The sequence below is a fragment of the Globicephala melas genome, chromosome 10, assembly GCF_963455315.2.
Source record: "Globicephala melas chromosome 10, mGloMel1.2, whole genome shotgun sequence".
Classification (NCBI taxonomy): domain Eukaryota; kingdom Metazoa; phylum Chordata; class Mammalia; order Artiodactyla; family Delphinidae; genus Globicephala; species Globicephala melas.
The window spans coordinates 93,090,758-93,112,419 of NC_083323.1; the positions used below are offsets into that span (position 1 = coordinate 93,090,758).

General features: G+C 39.4%; 1 protein-coding gene across 4 annotated transcripts in view; it reads right to left on the reverse strand.

Moving 5' to 3' along the window:
* The window catches only part of BORCS5 (BLOC-1 related complex subunit 5), a 113,036-nt gene that overhangs the window by 45,584 nt on the left and 45,790 nt on the right, over window positions 1-21,662 (reverse strand). For all 4 annotated transcript variants that reach the window (XR_009565467.1, XR_009565466.1, XR_009565468.2 and 1 more), the window contains exon 3: window positions 2,195-2,352. Coding sequence is in view for 1 of the 4 variants with exons in the window: in XM_030841265.2 (XP_030697125.1) it covers window positions 2,195-2,352 (158 nt within the window). In the remaining 3 variants the exon portion in view is untranslated. The remainder of the gene's footprint in view (window positions 1-2,194; window positions 2,353-21,662) is intronic.

Sequence of the window (21,662 nt, forward strand, 5' to 3'; positions counted from 1 at the left end):
TGAAATGATACGCCTGAGATTTCCTGCAACACAGACCAGTTAGGAAGATGGCAGGGAGGGAGTCGGGTGTGGATGAAACAGGAGTCTTCACAAGCTGATATCTGTAGTAGCTGGGCAATGAGGACAGGAAGGGTATCTGTCTACTTCAGTGTGTGTGTAAAATTTTCCGTCATATATACTGGAGGAAAAAATTCCCAGGTGATTCTAACACTCATTCAGGGCCAAAAAACACTGCTCTGGAGTCCTGAAAATGTGGTATAATGAGCTCTGTCTGGTACTATCAGCTACGAAATACTTTCCCCAGCTCCTTGGCAATGAATTAGTCACTTAATCTTTCTGTACCACACTTTCCTAACTATGAAATGACAGGAATGGAGTAGAGGACCTTTCAAAAAGAAGACAGGAAGCATTAAAAAGCTGATTTATTCTAAAATCTTATGAAAGTTAATATCATAATTAATTTCTAGCACAGTCAAAAATGATAAGGTCTTACATCCACAAAAGCATTTTCCCAAAGGATGCTCTAAAAAGCACTATTTCTATAAGATGTTAATAGATGTTACCTAAGATAAGGGTTCCGAAACCAAATGAGTTTGAAAAGTGTTGATTTTCTTTACTGTAAGATTCCTAAGAACTTTTAAATAAGATAACATGCACTGTGACTTTCCAAGGGTGGTTATGAAATATGCAGAAAGTCTGACCTTCTTTACATGGAACTAGTTTTATGGAACTTATTTTGGAAAACAATGCTCTAGACCAGTGGTTCCCAAATCCCAGGTAATGGAGAATGGCGTTAGTATCATTTGGTAAGTTTATTAAAATAATGATTCGCAGACCATGTCCTAGACCTACTGGGGGAGAGGAGAATTCAGTATTCAAAGAAAAAAATCCAATAATAATAATTCATATAATCCAATGCATAGTCATGTTCGGGACTTAAGCTCTTCAGATCATAACGTAGTAAAATAAATATAGTATCTGAAAGGCCACACAGATGCCAACCAAAATAAAAGGTCATATTTAATAGTTTTCCATATAAAAGTATTTAGTCCATGAGAGAAGCATACATGCATACAACATTTTATGAAAGGTAAGTAGTAAAATATTGGAGATGTTGACAAATTTAAATCTATCAGTATAACTAATGACTACTTAGTTATAGACATACTACATCCTTGAGATTACAAACTGATCATTAATTGCAGTGATTCTCCACCCTTTCCTTGTGTATTTCCTCACGTCTACCTTCTCTTCCAGAGTCAATGATCAGGACTATTTTGTTAAACTCCAGGCAGTGCCATTCACATAAGTGGTTTCTCCACGATACAGCTCCTGACCTTTTCTTTTTATGACATTACTTCAAGGTAACAGAACAGAAATTCCTTCTTGATTGAAAACTTCGGAAAACGTATTTACTTATACCTTGGTGCTCCCAGAGCTGTGCCATGCAGTGGCCCAATCAGTGATATATTTAAATGCTTAAAAGAGTACCTACTTTCTGTTATTCATAATTACTCAACATGTGTACCACACTCTTTCATTTACTAAGTACTTTCACAGGAATTATCTTGTGTCTTTCCTCACAAAAACCCTGTGGGTTTAGTAGGCATAATTGTTTCTATCCAACCAATAAGAATCACCGAGCTTTTCCTGCTAACACAGTGAAAAATATAATTGAGGGAGATGTCAGGGCTCCTGCTCTCAAAGAACTGATACCCGACTGGAAAACAAAATATAAATTACATGCAGGAAAGGGTTGAAATCAATTAATGTTAGCCAAAGCAAATCAGTATGGCAGGACTTCACATATACTAGTAACAGTTAACACTTACTAAGCAATTTAATATTCACTCGACCCTGCAGGTCGATTACTACGGTTAGACCCATTTTTCAGATGAGGAAAACTGAGACCAAGAGAAGTGAAGTAACTTTCCCAAGCAAGTAAGTGGTGAACCAGGATTCAAACTCCAGATTAGTCTACTCCATGGACCACTCTTTTCCACCATCACATTCCACTGCTGGGAAAGACAATCTTCTCAAAGCAATGGGGACAGATGTCAAGACATTTAGATAGAAAATGACTATTTCCCAGAAAGTTGGGATCATTGGCTCTACACCCCAGGAGAAAAGGACTCAGGAGTCACAGGGAGGCACAAGATTGAGTCAGCCATGATATTTTCTCACAATAAGTTACCTCTTTGATTCGTTTGACCAAAGCGTTCTGATCAAAAGCAACAGCCTCTGCACACTGACGGAGGTGATCCTGATAACGGAGGCAGAGCTGCAGCACCTGCTGAGAATCCAACTTCTCCAGTCTGGTGTTTGTTGGAGAAGTCTGGCCACTCAACAGTCCTTGGAAGCAAAAAAAGAATAAAACCAAATGAGATGGAAATTACTAATAAGCTTGTGAATAAAGTAGCTTAATAACAAGTTCACTGAAGGCAGGGTGAGAGGCTTAAATTTAATCTTGCATCTTTTGTCATATACCTGTGACAATCACAGCAACTATCATTTACGGAGCATCTTAAGTGCCAAGCACTTGGCACAGTGCCTCCTGTGCCTCACTTTTCATATAATCGCTCAGGAAAGTAAATTATTATTAGCCCCGTTTTATAGGCGAGAAACCCAAGACGCCGCGAGGTTAAGTAACTTTCCTAAAGTCACATAATAAGTGATTTCTCCAAGACAGAGCACCTGACCTTACGGCACTACTTTAAAGCATCAGGAGTATAAACCCCCTCTTGACTGAAAAATCTGGAAGATGCACCTACTTAATTCCTTTAACTAATTAAAATGGTTGTCTGAGAAACAGAAAGAGTGTATATATATATGGAAACTGTTAGGAGGAGATACAAAAAGGAAAACATTTAAAAGGTGAACAGGATGTCCACTAACACACCATAAGCCTCAACCTTTACATTTTCTTTCAACATCAGTTTAGTTGTGTAACTATTAAATTCCCTTAAATTTGAACAGGACGTTATATTTTCAGAGCCTTTCACACAGAATTATCTTCCCTTTCTTTAAGGTGTGTAGAACTGGATAATTATTAGCATTTACAAAAGATGAAATACCAATGGAAGAGGCTAAATGACGTGCTCAGGGTCACACAGCAAAGTCCTGACTAGAACTCAAGCCTCCTGACTTCTGGTCAAGTGCTTACTGTCACCCTGAAGGTTCACAAACTTTCTGGTGTCAGGACCCCTTTACCCTCTCAGAAATTACTGAGGACCCCCAAAGAGCACTTGTGTATGTAGTTTAAATCAATATTCATCTGTTAAAAATTAAAACAGAAAATTCTTGAATATTTATTAAGTCATTTTAAAAATTAATAATCCCATTACATGTTAACATAAATAACATATTTTAAAGAAAATAACTCTACTCCCCAAAACAAAAAAGTGAGAAGAGTGGCACTCGTTTACATTTTTGTAAGTCTTTTAAATGTCTTGGCTTCATAGAAAACAGCTGGATTCTCAGACTTGCTTCTGCATTTAATCTGTTGCTATTTCACATCATGTAGCCTCTGAAAAACTCCACTTTACACTTGTAAGAGAGTGAGAGTAATTAGCAAATGTCTAAGTATTACTGTGAAAATAGTTCTGACTTCAGAGAATCCCTAGCAGGGCCCTGGGGCTCTCAGGCACTCCCCACCCCGCTGAGAGCAGTAACCTCACACCAGAGCCAATGGCACAACACAGGTCCTCTGAAATAAACACGACAGCACGTGCGCTGCACACCATCAGGATGAACTCGCCCACATCAAAGTCTGTCTTGGGATGCCTTCCCCAATCCTCCACTAATCTGTTCACCATTTCTAAAATTTTGTCATTTCAGGGGCTTCCCTGGTGGCACAGTGGTTAAGAATCCGCCTGCCAGTGCAGGGGACACGGGTTCAAGCCCTGGTCCAGGAAGATCCCACATGCCGCGAAGCAACTAAGCCCGTGCACCACAACTACTGAGCCTGTGCTCTGGAGCCCACGAGCCACAGCTACCGAAGCCCACGCACCTAGAGCCCGTGCTCCACAACAAGTGAAGCCACCGCAATGAGAAGCCTGCATACCACAACAAAGAGTAGCCCCTGCTCGCCGCAACTAGAGAAAGCCCGTGGGCAGCAATGAAGACCCAACGCAGCCAAAAATAAAATAAATAAATTTAATTAAAAACAAAAAAGAATAAAAGAGAGTTAAATAAATGAATCAATAAAATTTTGTCATTTCAAAAATGTTCAAAAATGGAATAATCTAACATGTAAACCTTTTGGGATTTTTTTCACCCAACATAATATTGGGTTGGCCAAAAAGTTCATCGGGTTTTTCCGTAAGATGTTACCCAATACCTTAGAGATTCCTCTAAGTTGTTGCATGTATCAGTAGTTTGTTCCTTTTATTTCTAAGTAGTATCCCACAGTATGTACATCCCAGAGTTTGGTTAACCATTCACCCACTGAAGGCCATTTGGGTTGTTTCCAGTTTGGCGACATGACAAACGAAGCTGCTATACAGCTGTCGTACAGGTTTTTGCGTAAACGTAAGTTTTCCTTTCTCTGGGATAAATGCCCAACAGTGCAATTGCTGGGTCGCATGACAACTGCGTGTTTAGTTTTATGAGAAACGGTCAAACTGTTTTCTAGAGTGCCCGTAACCTAGCAAATGGGGGGCTTTTCAGACCACCAAAATCTCCTAACCAAATTATCAAGGGCTACCCTACTACTGACAAAGAACACAGTGCAGCCTTCGGAAGAAAGGAACAGCTTTTTGCTGTCAATCGAGGACTGAAGTAGAAGAAGAGTGAGAACGGGGAGTTCTCTGCTAGTCTAGTGCTTAGGATTTGGTGCTTTCACTGCTGTGGCCCGGGTTCAACCCCTGGTCCAGGAACTGAGATCCTGCAAGCCGTGCAGCACAGACAAAAAAAAAAAAAAAAAGAGTGAGGAGGCAATGTGGGAAGAGGAACGAATGATTCTGTGCCACCAACAGCGGGCCAGGATAACGCAAAGGCCATAAAGGAAACACTGATATATCCAGCAAGATAGAAAACAAGATTCCTCATGGCAAAAACAATATAAGTTAAAAACAACAACAACAAAAAACCAAAAAAACCCACTGCTACTCATATCACAAAGGGTAAGCTTCCTATTGGATAAAGAGCTCCTAGAAATGTGCAAGAAAAAAATCAGCAAAAGAAAGACGGACAGAGGATGTGAATGGCGTTTCACAGAAAAGTAAATACCAAGGCCTCAACTCTAAGATGCAGAACCTCACTCATAATAAGAAAAATAGAAATTAAAGCTTCACCTCAAGCCGATATTACACCTATCAAATAGGTAAAAATCCAAGAGTGTGATAAAAACTCTCCAGGTGGAACTATAAGGAAACAGGCATTGCTGATTTTTATGTAAGTTGTTACTGCCATGGAGGGTGAGTTGGCAAAGGTATCACAATTACAAATGCATGAAGTCTCTAATGCAGCAATTTCTCTACTAGGAATTTATATATACATTAGCACGCATGCTAAATGACATATACTTATGTATAAGAGTATTCACTGTAGCAGTGACTGTAATAGTAAAAGACAAGCAAACACCTCAGTATCCATCAGTAGGGAGCTTGCTAATTAATCAAGGAACATCCATAAATGGAATTATGTGACCACAGAAAAGAATGAGGAAGGTACATACTCACATGGAAGAATCTCCCTAAGATATTAAGTAATAAAAGGAAGGCATAGACTTCCCTGGTGGCGCAGTGGTTAAGAATCTGCCTACCAATGCAGGGGACACAGGTTCGAGCCCTGGTCCGGGAAGTTCCCACATGCCGTGGAGAAACTAAGCCCATGCGCCACAACTACTGAGCCTGCGCTCTAGAGCCCGCGAGCCACAACTTCTGAGCCCTCACACCACAACTACTGAAGCCTGCACGCCTAGAGCCCGTGCTCCACAACAACAGAAGCCACCACAATGAGAAGCCCGCGTACCACAACGAAGAGTAGCCCCTGCTCGCCGCAAGTAGAGAAAGCCTGTGTGCAGCAACGAAGACCCAATGCAGCCAAAAATAAACAAATAAATTTATTAAAAATAAAAGAAAGGTATATAGAATAGTGTATGGGGTGTGCTACCACTGTGTAAAAATTGGGGAGGGGTACAAATAAATAAAAACATATATTCATATTTACTTGCATTGTCATAAAGAAACTCTGGAATGACTCCAAGAACGAGACAGTTGGAGAACAAGGGTAGGGAGGGAGAATTTCAGAGTATACTTTTAACATTTTTAAAACCATATGAATGTATTTCCCTTTCCAAAATGTTCCAGGGCCTATATGGCTGGATGTACCTTCAAACAGTATCTTCTCCAAGGTGATTAAAAGCCTAACAAACTGTGAGCTGCTGGAGAACAGGGACCATGTTTTACTTTTTATCCCGTGCAGTACAGCACCTGGTACATAAAAGGTTCTCCGACTAGGCTAAGAGGATGCAGCTCTGTTGCTGGAATTCCAAGGGAAGAGTGAGCTGAGGGAGACTTTAGGAGGAAAAAAGGCTTCTCGGGGTCCCTACTCTGTCTTCTCCACATATACTTCGGAGTGAGGCGTGGTCTCAGTCCGCATCTGCTCCTCCCAGGTGAGTGAGGAAGATTTCCAGAGGCTGCACTGAAGAGCGGCAAGGCGGAAAGCTGCAGGGCCAGCCCAGGTCACCAGAGGCCTGAAGCAGAGGGCCCCAAACCCAGCGTTAGCTCTCAAACCAAAACCCTGACTCTTCCTCTTAAAAAGAAAAAGGTGGGGGAAGTGGGGGGAAAGTTGCCAAGTCTAGAAGGCACACTACGGTGTTCAAATCAAGCTGCCCAGCCAACTCCAAAGTCAAAGAAATTACACTTCCAATCACCCTCTTAAAGCACAATTGCACCCTCCCCCAAATCACCTAAAAACAAAGCCCAGGTACGTGGGTCTATCATCAGAATGTGCTCCTTAGACTCACAGGAATCTCTGAAAATCTGCCACAAATCCTGCTCTAGAACACAGAAGAAGCAAGACAGAGAGAAAAAGATGGGCCACTTTTTCTACTCCTGAAGCTACAGAGCTATGGCAAGACAGGCCAATCCTACAGGCAACGAGTACAAAGTTTTCCCATCACTCTCAAGTGTCAGGAACCCGTCTCCCCCATTTTGATGACTGACCCACTCCTATATCTTCTGATAAAAGGAAGAGGGAGGACAGAAAGCTGGGTAAATTTAGAGGTGGTAATTATTTTCATTTTCAGAAGACCACATGCTGCCAGGCCTCCGAATTGTTTTTACTCTGAATGCACATTCAATTTTTTTTTTTTTAATTGTAGATGCTTTAAATGAGGCGTGTGCTCTCCTGCTCTCTCAACCCCTACCTGAACATGGACAGCCAGCTTCACTCACTCCCATTACCGGCCCGGCCTCTGAGGGCCTCTAGGCTTACACCTCGGTTTCAATCCTTACTTACCAACTCTAATAATAACCTAAACCCTTAGCTCAGGTAACAGAGAATGAACCCTGTATCCCCTTGAAATTATCTTTTATATAGTTTTATAAATGGTCTTTATGGTTAAGTTTTTTTCTTTTTTTACATTACATAAATTTTCAAACATACAGAAAAGTAAGAAAAAAATATATACCCAGATACCATCTAGAATCAGCAACTGACATTTTACCATATCTACTTCGTCTTTGTTTTTTTCTTTTCCTGAGCAATATGAAAAAAATTAAAGATCACGACACTTCATCCCTAATACTCCGTTCTTCTACGTATCTATGGTTAGTTCATGTTAAATAAAAGTTTCTAAATTACGTCTTCTTTATTGTGCTAGGGAACAGGGCCATTACCCTCCATTTTCTAATTCTTCTTCAGCTTAAAACAGTGATGCATGCAAAGTAGATGTTTATTGAGTTAAAAACATGATTTAATAGATTCCATATTTGCAAATGGTAAACACTGGAGACATTTCCTAAGGCCTTGTTGAAACCACTTTGTTTATACAGGAATGGAGTGGGCTCTAGGGAATGGGTGAGGACCAGGCCTGAATATTACACAGACCCAGCAAATTGCCATCTGTACCTAGCTCTTTGTATAAAGTGTTGAGTGGAAAAATCATCAGGTTAGAAATTTGGAAAATATTTTGCTGAGCAATCTTTTTCTTTCTGAAATGTCAGGTAGGAAAAAAAAAAGTTTTTCTAAAGTATCGTACAGAGCCATATGGGTATTAACCTCTGCTATTATCAAACTGAATTCCTTAACTTTTAGACGTTTAGCTGCTTCCAGGACTGGAAATGAGTACTGTGAGTAATGGGCTCACATCTGGATAACAGTATAACAAGCTCCATTTCCTCTTACAGAATCCAGAAAGCAGAATGTATGTAACTTTGACAAAAGTTACTGTGAAGGTACAATTAGGCAACAGATAATTAAAAAAGAAATCTCCCCCCAAACTAATAAGGGATTTTTGACTCTGCTGGTCACAGTATATTTCAAAGTCAAAAGCACATAAACCATGTGTATTATTTACCTAATATGAACTCTAGTTCTCAAAGGCACTCTCTCACCTTCCCTTAAAGAAAGGGAAAAGTCTAAAAACACCTGACCCACCTGGACAGGACCTTATGATGTGTGTTAGTGATCAATTCCTTTGGGGTATTCAGAAAAAGGGTGCCCTCCATGACTGGTTCCCTTAGAAACTTGTATCTCCATTCAGTCACCTCAGAGGCACACCAATCTCACCCAGGAGAAGCAGCCACCCAGAATGGCTACCATCATTGTTTTGGTTAATCTATGTGGCAGAAGAGACTGCAAGTATAGACAGCCCTAGAATAACAACCAACCTATCACAATGTTTGGTGTGGAGAGAAACAATGCTCCCAGGATGTCCCTCCTAACGGTTTCCAATACCTACCAGAGGGCCAAGAAAGAAGAACTTCCTCACTGAGGTAGTGCTAAAGACTGAATGTCTGTGTCCCCCCCCAGAAGTCATATGCTGAAACCTAATGTGATAGTATAAGGAGGCAGGGCCTTTGGGAGGTGATTAGGTCATGAGGGTAGAGCCATCATGAATGGGATCAGTGTCCTTATAAAAGAAACCCCAGAGGGTTCAATTGGCCTGTCCACCATGTAGGACACAGCAAAAAGACTGCTGTCTGTGAATCAGGAAGTGGTCCCTCACCAGACACTGAATCTATCTGCCAGCACCTTGATCTTGGACTTCTTAGCCTCCGCAACTGTGAGAAATAAATTTCCGTTGTTTGAAGACATCCAATCTGTGGTATTTTGTTACAGAAGCCCAAATGGACTAAGACAGGGAACAAGGGAAAATGTGATTTGAGCCCCATTATTATTTGAGCTGTGTGAATTTGGACAATTTACCTTATACCTCTGAGCCTCAGTTTTCTCATGTAAAACTGGGATAATAATCACCTCCCTTTTAGGGTTTGCCTAGCATACAGGATCCTGATAAATATCTGTTCCCTTTAATCTTGCCTTTCTTAAGACTCAGGAGGTAAAGGGGCACTCAGGCTTGGAGGGAATCTATGGTAGGTCACAGAAAGCATTTCATCCCTCTAGGTTCAGGCACCCATTGGTCCATGGTCAACGGCTCTGGTTTATGGTACCAAAGAAACAAGAACAGTGGATGTCAACAACCAAAAGTAGATACAGCTTTTACAAAAATGATCAGTAACCACAAATGAGACACCTCACTACCCTCAAGGAATCCTATCCACCGTTATGAACTTAGCTTTTTAAAATCTCCTCCCAAAGAGTTAAGCAAAAGGTTCAACTCATCATCTTCCCTCAGTAGTTCCCAGGTTCAAAGCCTTGCTTTCCTGTTGAACTTTCAGGCCAGGGAAGGGAGGCAACATGACATAATGAAAAAAAGTACAAGCTCTGGAGTCAAATAGACCTGGGAATTTGAATCCAGGGATTGCCATTTACCACTTGTGTCATGTGAGGGTAGTCACTTAACTTCCCTGAACTCAAACCCTTCATCAATAAATTAAATACTATGCACATTAAAGGAGTACTGTGAGAATTATATCAAGTTATGCCTGGCAGAGTATCTGGCACAGAGTAGGTACTCAACTCATGTTAATTTTCTCAATGTCCCCAGGTCCCCAACTACCAACTCTTGCCACAATCAAATAAGCAGGGTTTCAAATCTGGCTGTATGACTGGCCAACCCTACCATATATGAATATTTGCTAGCACCTCCTTCTATAAACCAGCACTGTAGAAAATAATAAAGAAGTGATCCTACACCTCAAGCAGATTACTAGAAGAAGCGGGAGTTAAATACAAAGAACGCAGATATAAATAGGGACTAAAATGAAATAGAACAACAGAAGCCCAATTCAAAAATGGGCAAAGGACTTAAGTAGACGTTTCTCCAAAGATGCAAAGAAGTCAACAAACACCTTAAAGATGCTCAACATCACTAATCCTCAGGGGAATGCAAAAAAAATCCCACAACAAACAAAAGAAACACACACCACGAGATACCACTTTTAACCAACAAAGTGGCTATTACCCAAATAGAAAATAATAAGTACTGGTGAGATGTGGCGAAACTGAAACCTTTATGCATTGCTGGTGAGAATGTAAAATGGCGCACCCACTGCGGAAGGCAATATGGTAGTTCCTTTCAAAACGAAACACAGAGAGCATTCAGGGAAAATGGTAGAATGGGAAGCACCAGGAATCTGTCTCCTCACCTAAACAACAATTGCACAGGCAGACTCTGTCTGATGTAACTATTATACTTTGGAGCTCTGTAGTCTATAGAAGGCTTCAACTTCCAGGGGAAGGCCTGGATGGTAAACTGTGGTTAATTTCAGTCACTTTCAGCTCTTAGCACAGCAGCACCTATCCATCCCCCAACCCCTGTGGCAGGCAGCTGTGAGCAACTTACACACAGCTTTCAGGAGCCAGGGTGGGCAAAAAGGACCCTATCCTTCAAACGTCAGGGGTCTGTATTCTGACCACTGATTGGTTCTTCTGATCACAATGGTACAGACACGGAGGCAGTGGCCACTGTTGTTGCACATCCTCCATTATTGCAGGCCCCTCACTCTCCAGCTAAAGTGACTTCCAGGGGACTTAAAGGACTGGTACTTTTTTCCTTCCCTTTCGTTTTTCTCTTTTCCCCTCTTGGAGCTAGACATTGAACATGAGAACATTCAAAAGCAGCCACATATTTGGGGGAAATCAGAAAGTCACTGTGCATGCCCAGGAAAGGTACAGGCTCAGAAAAGATCTGGGAAGCCCTAATCCTCAGCAGAGAGATAGCCTACAACAATCAAACAAAAGCCAGTAAACCCTGGAGAAGAAGAAGCTGATTTCTGGAGTTACCTCACTGTTAAATTCAATGTCCAGTTTTCAACAAAAAATCACAAAATCCACAAGAAACAGAAAAGCATTCCAAGGTACTGTCCCAAACAACAGAAAGAGAAAAGGATCTGATGGCAGATCTACTACACAAAGATTTTTAAACTGTCTTAAAGATGCTCAAAGTATTAAAGTCAAGAATAATGAGGTATAAACAAAATGGAGATATCTCAAGAGACAGAAAACCGAAAAAGAAAGAAACAAAAAATTTTGGAGCTGAAAACTATAACTGAAATGAAAATTTCACTAGAAGGATTCAAAGGCAGATTTGAGCAGGCAAAAGAATCAGTGAACTAGAAGTAGGACAATGGAAATTGCCAAGTCTGAGGAACGGAAAGAAATAAGATTGAAGAAAAGTAAAAAGAACCTAAGGGACCTGTGGGACACCATCAAGCAGAACAACAAACATACTGCAGGAGTCCCGAAAGGCCTTTTCTCTTGAAAAAGGCAGAGAAAATATTTGAAGAAATATTGGCTGAAAACTTCCCAAATTTGATGAAAGGCATGAATATATATATATCCAAGAAGCCCAACGAACGCTAAGTAGGATGAACTTAAAGAGATCCATACCAGGACACATTATAGATGGTCCACAACTTATGATGGTTCAACTTGATTTTTTGACTTTACGGTGGTGCAGAAGCAATACACATTCAGTAGAAACCATATTTTGAACTTTGATCTTTTCTCAGGCTAGTGATATTCAGTATGATACTCTCTCAAGATGCTGGGCACCAGCAGTGAGCAACAGCTCCAAGTCAGCTATGTGATCAAAATGGTATACTTACATCCATTCTGTACCCATACAGCCATTCTGTTTTTCACTTTCAGAAAAGTATTCAATAAATTACATGAAATATTCAACACTTTATTATAAAATAGGCTTTGGGTTAGATGACTTTGCCCAACTGTAGGCTAATGTAAGTGTTCTGAGCATGTTTAAGGTATACTAGGCTAAGCTATGGTATTTGGTAGGTTGGGTGTATTAAATGAATTTGTGATATTTTCAACTTACGCTAGGTTTATAGGAAAATAACCCCATTGTAAATTGAGTAAGATCTGTATAATCAAACTGTCAAAAGTCAAAGACAAAGAGAGAATTTTGAAAGCAGCAAGGGAAAAGCAACTCATTCCATTCAAGAAATCCTCTATAAGATTATCAGCAGATTTCTGAACAGAAACTTCACAGGCTAGAAGGCAGTGGGCTGATATATTTAAAGTGCTTTTATGTTCAAAACTGTCAACCAAGAATCCTATTTGCAGCAAAGATATCTTTCAAAAGTGAGGGAGAAATTAAGATATTCCCAGATAAACAAAAGCTGAGGGAATTCATTACCACTAGACCTTACCTGCAAGCAATGCTAAAAGAAGTCCTGCAGGTTGAAATGAAAGGATACTAAACAGTAACTTGGAACTATATGAATAAATAGATATCTCAGTAAAGGTAAATACACAGAAAATTATAAAAGCTAGCATTATTATAACAATGGTATGAAACTCCACTTTGTTTTCTACATGATTTAAGAGACATATATTTTTAAAAATTATTAGTTTATGTTTTGGGGAAATGTATAAAGATGTAATTTTGTGACATCTACAACTGAAAGGAGTGAAGATGGAGTTGTAAAGGAGCAGAGTTTTCATGGTACTGAAGTTAGTCTGATATAAATTCAATATAGAGTGTTAATATTTTAGTATGTTAAATATAATCCCCATAGTAACAACAAATATAATAGTTACAGAATATATAAAAGAAAGTAAGAAAGGAATTTTAAGATTTCACTACAAAAAAATCAACTAAACACAAAATAAGACAGTAATGCAGGAAATGAGGGACAAAAAGCTATTAGGCATAAAAGAAAACAGAGCAAAATGACAGAAGTCCCTCCTCATCACTAATTAAATGTAAATGGAATAAACTCTCACATCAAGAGACAGAGACTGGCATTATGGATTTAAAAAACAAAGGATAATCCAACCATATGCTATCTACAAAAGACTCACTTTACATCAAAAGACACAAATAGGTTGAAAGAGAAAGGATGATAAAAGACATTCCAGGCATATAGTAACAAAAAGAGAGCAAGGGTAGTCATACTAATTCAGACAAAATATACTTTAAATCAAAAAAGTTTATAAGAGACAAAGAAGGACATTATATATTAATAAAAGGTTCAATACAGCAAAATACATAACAATTGTAAACATTTATGCACCTAATAACAGACCATCGAAATACATTAAGCAAAAACTGACAGAATTAAAGTGAGAAATAGACAGTTCTGCAATAATAGTTGGATATATCAATACCCCATTCTCAATAATGGATAGAACAATCAGACAAAAGATAAGAAAACAGAGGACCTGAACAACACAGTAAGTTACTTACATCTAATATATACAGAACACTCTACCCAACAACAATAGAACACACATTCTTTTAAAGTACACATGGGAATATCCCAGGACAGTTACAAGTTACAGATATCATACCAAGTATTTTCTCTAATCACAGCAGGATGAAGTTAGAAATCAATAACAGAAGGAAAACTGAAAAATTCAAACTTGTGGAAATTAAACAACCAATGGATCAAAGAAGAAATCACAAGGGAAAATTTTAAATACTTAGAGACAAAGAAACCAAAAACATAGTATACCAAAATTTAAGGGATGCAGCAAAGCAGTGTTAAGGGGGACATTTATAGCTACAAAAGCTTACATTAAAAAGGAAAAAAAGATATCAAGTCAACAACCTAACATTACAACTTAAGGAACTAGAATAATAAGAACTAATATAGAAAAACTTACAGATTAAAAAACAATTTTAGAACTAATATCTGAATTTAGTAAGGTAGAAGGATACAAACTCAACACACAAGGGCTTCCCTGGTGGTGCAGTGGTTAGGAATCCGCCTGCCAATTCAGGGGACACAGGTTCGAGCCCTGGTCCAGGAAGATCCCACATGCTTCAGAGCAACTAAGCCTGTGTGCCACAGCTACTGAGCCTTTGCTCTAGAGCCCTCGAGCCACAATTACTGAGCCTACGTGCCACAACTACTTAAGTCCGTGCACCTAGAGCCTGTGCTCCTCAACAAGAGAAGCCACCTCAATGAGAAGCGTGTGCACCATAACGAAGAGCAGCCCCGCTCGCTCCAACTAGAGAAAGCCAGTGCACAGCAACCAAGACCCAACACAGCCAAAAATAAATAAAATAAATTTTAAAAACCCAAAATGTTAAAAAAAAAAAGTCAACACACAAAAATCAGTTGCATTTCTATACACTAACAATGAACAATCCAAAAAAGATATTAAGAAAACAATTACATTTACAGAAGTATCAAAAAGAATAAAATACTTAGGAATTAACCAAGGAGATGAAAGACTTGTACAATGAACACTCCAAAACACTGCTGAAAGAAGTTGAAGACATAACTAAATGGAAAGACAACTCATCTTTCATGAACTGAAAGACATAATATTATTAAGATATCAATACTACCCAAAGTGATCTACAGATTCAATGCAATGCCTACCAAAATTCCAACTTTTTTTTTTTTTTTTTGCAGTATGCGGGCCTCTCACTGTGTGGCCTCACCCATTGCAGAGCACAGGCTCCGGACGCACAGGCTCAGCGGCCATGGCTCACAGGCCTAGCTGCTCCGTGGCATGTGGGATCTTTCCGGACCGGGGCACAAACCCATGCCCCCTGCATTGGCAGGCAGACTCTCAACCACTGCGCCACCAGGGAAGTCCCAACATTTTTTGCAGAAATAGAAAACCACATCCTAAAATTCATATGGAATCTCAAAGAAACCTCAGTAGTCAATCCTGAAAAAGAAAAGCATAGTTGCAAAACTCATACTTTGTCATTTCAAAACTTACTACAAAGCTACAGTAATCAAAACAATGTGCTACTGGCATAAACACAGACATACAGATCAACGGAACAGAAGAGAGAGCCCAGAAACAAACCCTCACATATATGGTCAAATGATTTCCTACAAGGGTGTCAAGATCATTCAATGGGGAAAGAACAGTCTTTTCAAGAAATGGTGTTGAGAAAATTGGATATCCACACTCAAAAGAATGAAGTTGAACTCTTATCTAACATCACATACAAAAATTAACTCAAAATGGGTCAGAGACCTAAACTATAGAACTCTTTGAAGAAAACAAATGGCAGATGCTTCACGACATTTGATTTGACAATGATTTCTTGTATATGACACTAAAGATACAAGCAACAAGAGAAAAAAAACAGACAAACTGGACTTCATGATAATTAAAAAATTTTATGCATCAAACGGCACTATCAACAGAGTAAAAAGACAGCCAAAGGGTTAATATTCAGAATACATTTTAAAAAATCCTAAAACTCAACATAAAAACCAAATAACTTGATTCAAAAATGGTCAAAAGACTTGAATAGATATTTCTCCAAAGAAGATACACAAATAGCCAATAAACACATGAAACGATGCTCAAAATCACTAATCATATGGGAAATGCAAATCACAACTGCAGTAAGATACTACCTCACACTCATTAGGACGGCTACTATCAAAAAAGCAGAAAACAACAAGTGTTGGTGAGAATGCGGAGAAATTGGAACCCATGTGCACTGCTGATGGGAATGTAAAGTGGTACAGTCACTGTGGAAAACAGCATGGTAGTTCCTCAAAAAATTAAACATAGAATTACCATATGATTACCAGCAATTCCACTTCCAGGTATATACCCAAAAGAAGTGAAAGCAGGGTCCCAAAGTGATATTTGTACACTCACGTTCATGGGAGCATTGTTCATGAGAGTTAAGAAGTGGAAGCAAACCAAGCATCCACCAATGGACGAATGGATAAGCAGAATGTGGTATATACATACAATTATTACATTATTCAGCCTAAAAAGGAAGGAAATTCTGACATACGCTACAACATGGACGAAACCTGAGAACATTATGCTAAGTGAAATAAGCCAGACGCAAAAGGGAAAATATTGTATGATTCCACTTACATGAGGTACAAAGAACAGTCAAATTCATAGAGAAAGAAAGTAGAATAACGGTTGCCAGGGGCTGAGGGGAGGAGAAAATAAGAAGTTACTATTTAATGGGTACAGAATTTCAATTTCGGATGATGGAAAAGTTCTAGAGATGGACAGTGGTGATGTTGCACAAAAATGTGAATGGACTTAATGCCACTGAGTTTCAGGCTCAAAAAGGGTTAAGATGGTAAATTTTGTTATGTATGTTTTACACAACAAAAAAAGTCAAGTAGATTGAGTTTAATTTTTGCTAAACAAAAATATTTCACAATACCCCTCTAATAAAGTGGTCAAAAAATGTGTGGCCAATAGGGAACAAAAGAAAAAATATAAACCAAGGATATAAAAAAGGATATACCAATATGTATATACCAATATTTACATTTATATATACCAATTTATATATACCAATATAAAAAAGGATAAACCAAGGGGAAAAAAATAAGTCTCATTTCCTTCTCTGAAAACTGAGTTGAACCATGTTTTCTTCCAAGTCTACACTTTGAAAATTCCATGTTTCTATGAGGAGAGAGACAAAGTAATATTCTAGACTGCTATACCATGCGTGCTTCTTTTTTTCTTTTTTTTTTTACAAAGACTGATTTAGAATTATTTGCAGAAAGGAACATATTCAAATTCAGAAGACCCTTACTCTGAGTATGCAAATAAAAGAAATGCAGTCTAGGGACTTCCCTGGTGGTCCAGTGGTTAAGAATTTGCACTTCCACTGCAGGGGGCACAGGTTCAATCCCTGGTTGGGGGACTAAGACCCCGCATGCCACATGGTGCGTCTCAAAAAAAAAAGCAGTCTGCTACAAACATACATAGTTTGGATGCCACAACCTTTCAGCACGTCTCACTGAATGAACGCAGAAAGCCCACTCTGTCTCACTTGTCTGGAAGAAGGACTGCCAGCCTGTAAAAATGAGGCACCTGGGTCCTCCCTGCAACTTGGTAGCTAGGATTCACCACGCCCAGGTGTTCTCCACTTGCTGAAACGTCAATACCCCAAAACTGCAGCTGTCCAGACAAAGTGAGGATGGTTGCTTGCAGCACCAAAGGCTTCTTCCCTTGCTAAAAGAGTTTGCTTTAAGGAACGAAGTGGTCTTTTAAAAAGTGGCATTTAACATATGATTCTACTTATAGTAGTTTGAAGACTGTGTACATAGCTTCTTAGAAATACAGGCTCTGCAAGGCACACTAAGACCGACTCTAAAAGAGGAGAGGCTATCTTTTTAGAGCCAACAGCAAGCACATTGGAAACCTGAATTTTTTTTTTTTTTTTAGGTTTTCAGAAAGATGAATCACAGATTCACTTTCCACAAAAACAAATGAAGTACTAAGAAAAGGATGCAACAAAAAAGCCATCTGAAATATTAATACCGGACTTCCTTGCTCAGAGGGGTTGCGCTTCTTGTAGGTGCTAACTCATGGCTTCCTTGCAGGATTACATACCCTGTCCCGTGGATAATGACACACACAGGATTGTCTACAATGAAGAAAACACCCTGATCATATGGAAAGCTCTCATTTATTAGTAGCTTAAAATGCTGAGGCAATATCGTTCATTTATAACAGCTAATTTCTAAGCACAAGATGGATTTTTAGGGGAAAAAACTGATTTTTCTACACATGAAGTCTACTAATAAGGAAAACGATCTTGATTTCTATGCAGCTTATATACAATTAACAGGAAATAAAGAGTATTTTTTCTATCAACAGAGAGACTTAAGACCCAGGGAGCTGGCAATAAAGCAAAGTGTCACATACGAGAACCCAGTCACCTATTATACCAAAGCTGAAGAACCAAGAGCCTCTTTTTTCCCACCTGCCCTGCAGCCAGAACACAAGGTCGTAACAGAAGTTCCGCCAATCTATACACATGCCCCAGCCTCTAAATAGGGAGCAAGTGTTGCAAACTAGGGGACTTCCAAGAGGTACATTCTCTGGTGACAGCAGTTTCTGGAGAACCAGTGCTTCTGAGGAAGCAACAGAAGCAGAACCAGTGGCCAAGTTCAGTCTTTACGGCCAGCTAGCACCGTTTGTGGCACAAGGCATGTCAACTGCTTGGTCGTGACAGCAAGCAGTGACCTCCGTGGGTGAGTTCCGTGGCCTGATTTTGGCCATTATGCTTGGGTAGGTTGTCCAAAACCTGATTCTAGAGCTCTTCTGGAGATCCCGTAAACTAGCCGTTGTCCTTTCAGTAAGTTCTTTCTTGGCTTAAATCAGCCAGAAAATCTGACTGATACACTTAACCTCGATTTCTCTATCAGGGGTAAAACGACGTACCTTGAAGGTAGCTGAGAGGATTAAACAAGATATGTTAAAGCCCTTTGTAAACAATAAGCCATATATTATCATCATTTACTAAAATTTAACTGTATGTCAGGTACTAGATGAAGTATTAACTTTTGAGAAAAACTACAGCTAACATTAATGATGGCATTCTCTTAGCCAAGCACTGTGCTGAACGTGTTATACGTTTTCCCTTCCTTGTCAGGACAACCTTAGGAGGCAGATTTTAGTTTCGCCTATACTAAGTAAGTAAATAGTAATAATAATCATGACAACAAGTCACAGTGATGGAATTAACGAAGAAATACTGTAAATTAATGAGTTTTGGTGACAGAAATATTACTGTAATTTAAGGGAGATAATACAGTAGCCAAACCAAGAATTGGAGTTGCCAGTTCTTGAAATTCTAGGGTCCAAAATTTGGCAACTTACTTATTTAAAATACCATTTTCCTCTTAATTTATGCTTAAGACAGTTCTGCTTAGTTGAGACTTGATTACACTTTGGAATCAAAATGTTTTCAGCAGCAACATAGCTCATTTATGACAATCTTACTCTTCAGGGGCTGGATCTCTGGAATACGCTTGGTGGAAGGTTCATTTTTGGGAGTTACCCTAGCATCCTTTTTGTGTATTATTATTGACCATCTTGCTTTCTCGCAGTTACCTGGTAAGGTCCTTGAGGGAGGAATCATGTATTTTTGTCTCTGAAATTCAGACCCAAGGCACATAAGTGCCTTACAGACGTATACAAAGTAGTTCTCCGTATACGTCTGCTGTTTCATGTACTGAATGCTCGTAGTTGGATGAGTTCTGCAAACACACAATTAGTGCCCCCTTGGGCCTTGGCTAAAGCTCCCTAATCCTGAAGGCTCGAGTGCTCAGCCACCCCATTCCATTTCCTTCAAGCAAAGTTCCGATTTAAATTTATTTCTCACCAGAGCAAGAGACACACATTCTGTTCATATCTCTCCAAAGAAATGAACTCATTCCTGTCTCTAAAGTAAACTTACGTCACCCGTATTGAAAGATATAGGTTCTTCTTGTGCAAGCAGTAAATGAGGCCTTAATCTATAAATCACTTGACTGCAGTCTTTTGAAAATTCGGCAAAGGCAGTGCTATGGAACTACTGCTAAAAGTGATACCAAAGGTCAACAAAACCGAGGATTAAACTTTGTTCTTTTCCCCTAGCAACTACCTAAACACACACACAGTATATCCCGTCATCACTAAGTCAAAGCTTGATTGATCTAGTGTAATTAAATCATATACTCAACAAGTCCCCTCCTTGGTCCTCTGACCCTTGGTCTCAAGTTCACTGAGATAATGTATCTGGATCCCAATGTGACATAAACGCAAGATTCACAGGGCTGAGAGATCGGGTTTCCACATTCCAAGCCCATCGAGCATGTGTGCCACTGCCTTTGTCGTAGAGGATACCCAAGTTATAAAAATTCAACCTTTCCCCACTACCCGTAAAGCACACAGCTGTGAAAACATCCTTCTTTATGGGACATACCAGTTGATAATATTCAGAAAGAAAAAATTATGTGTTTGTTACTCTTTTCTCACCCTGTGCTTCAGTTTCCCCAGAGACAGAAAGGAGCCCCATAGGGTGCCAGGGAGAGATGGGAAGGAAATCCTTGGTGTGTCCAAACCAAGCAGAGAGGGGCTGGGATTACCAAAGAGAAGGAAGTAGAAGCAATATACTGGAACAATCTTACCACACTACCAACATGACATATGAACTGAGTAACCCAAACATACGAACACTTTTTAACAGAAGTACATCTGATTTTATGATTTTATATTATGAAATTAATATAAATAAGTGAGGAGAACAGACTTGCAAACTGGTTGAATATATAGGTTTTACAATTAGACCTGCGTTTAAACCTGGCTCTACCTTTAATAGCTGTGTGACAGCAGAAGTCTTTAAACTTCTCTGAGCCGCAGTATCCTCGCCTGCCAGCTGAGGGAAATGCCTACCCTAAGAGGTTATTCAGGATTTAAAGGAGGTAATATATATAACACCTTTTGGGGGAAAAAAAAAAAAGAGACACACAGAAAGAAATAATGATAAAATGAGTAGTACCTATAGGCGCTTTGGAAGTTTTCTATCAAGTATAAAAATATGTGGAAGGTTTTTCTAGCCTACCTACGTTCACATATATAATTTTCACTACAAAGCAAGATTAAATTATACCTTGGAAGGAAACAAAGACAAAAAGCAGGTCAAACATATGTTTGTTTTCACGTTAATTAGAGTAAAAGCTAACAGACAAATACATAAACGTAAAGTATTTCCAGCATTATTTTTAGGGAGCTTTTCAATTTAAAAAAATGAAATGGTAAGTGAAAGTTATAAAAAATCAAATTTGGGCTTAAGGGACAGAACCACACTCAACTAATCAAAGCTGTCCAAAAAAGGAGCAGACTGCCTTTTATCACAATAACCTGTTTGGGATTAGATACTCAGCAAGTCAAGCCTGTAAGTCTACTTCAGTGAGATAGTCTACAAAATACACTCAATTCGGGGACTCTGCACGAAGTAGAAGATTGGATGATAAAATTTTAAAAGTCCCTTCCAATTCTAAAGTTCTATAATCCTTTTTTTTTTTTTTTTTTTTTTTTTTTTGTGGTATGCGGGCCTCTCACTGTTGTGGCCTCTCCCGTTGCGGAGCACAGGCTCCGGACGCGCAGGCTCAGCGGCCATGGCTCACGGGCCCAGCCGCTCCACGGCATGTGGGATCTTCCCAGACTGGGGCACGAACCCGTGTCCCCTGCATCGACAGGCGGACTCTCAACCACTGCGCCACCAGGGAAGCCCTAAAATTCTATAATCCTTGAACACTACAATATACAAGCAACTCTCTGGTGTCCATGGTAGAGTGAAGTTCACCTCTAATATCATCCCTAATAAGAGAAGGGTG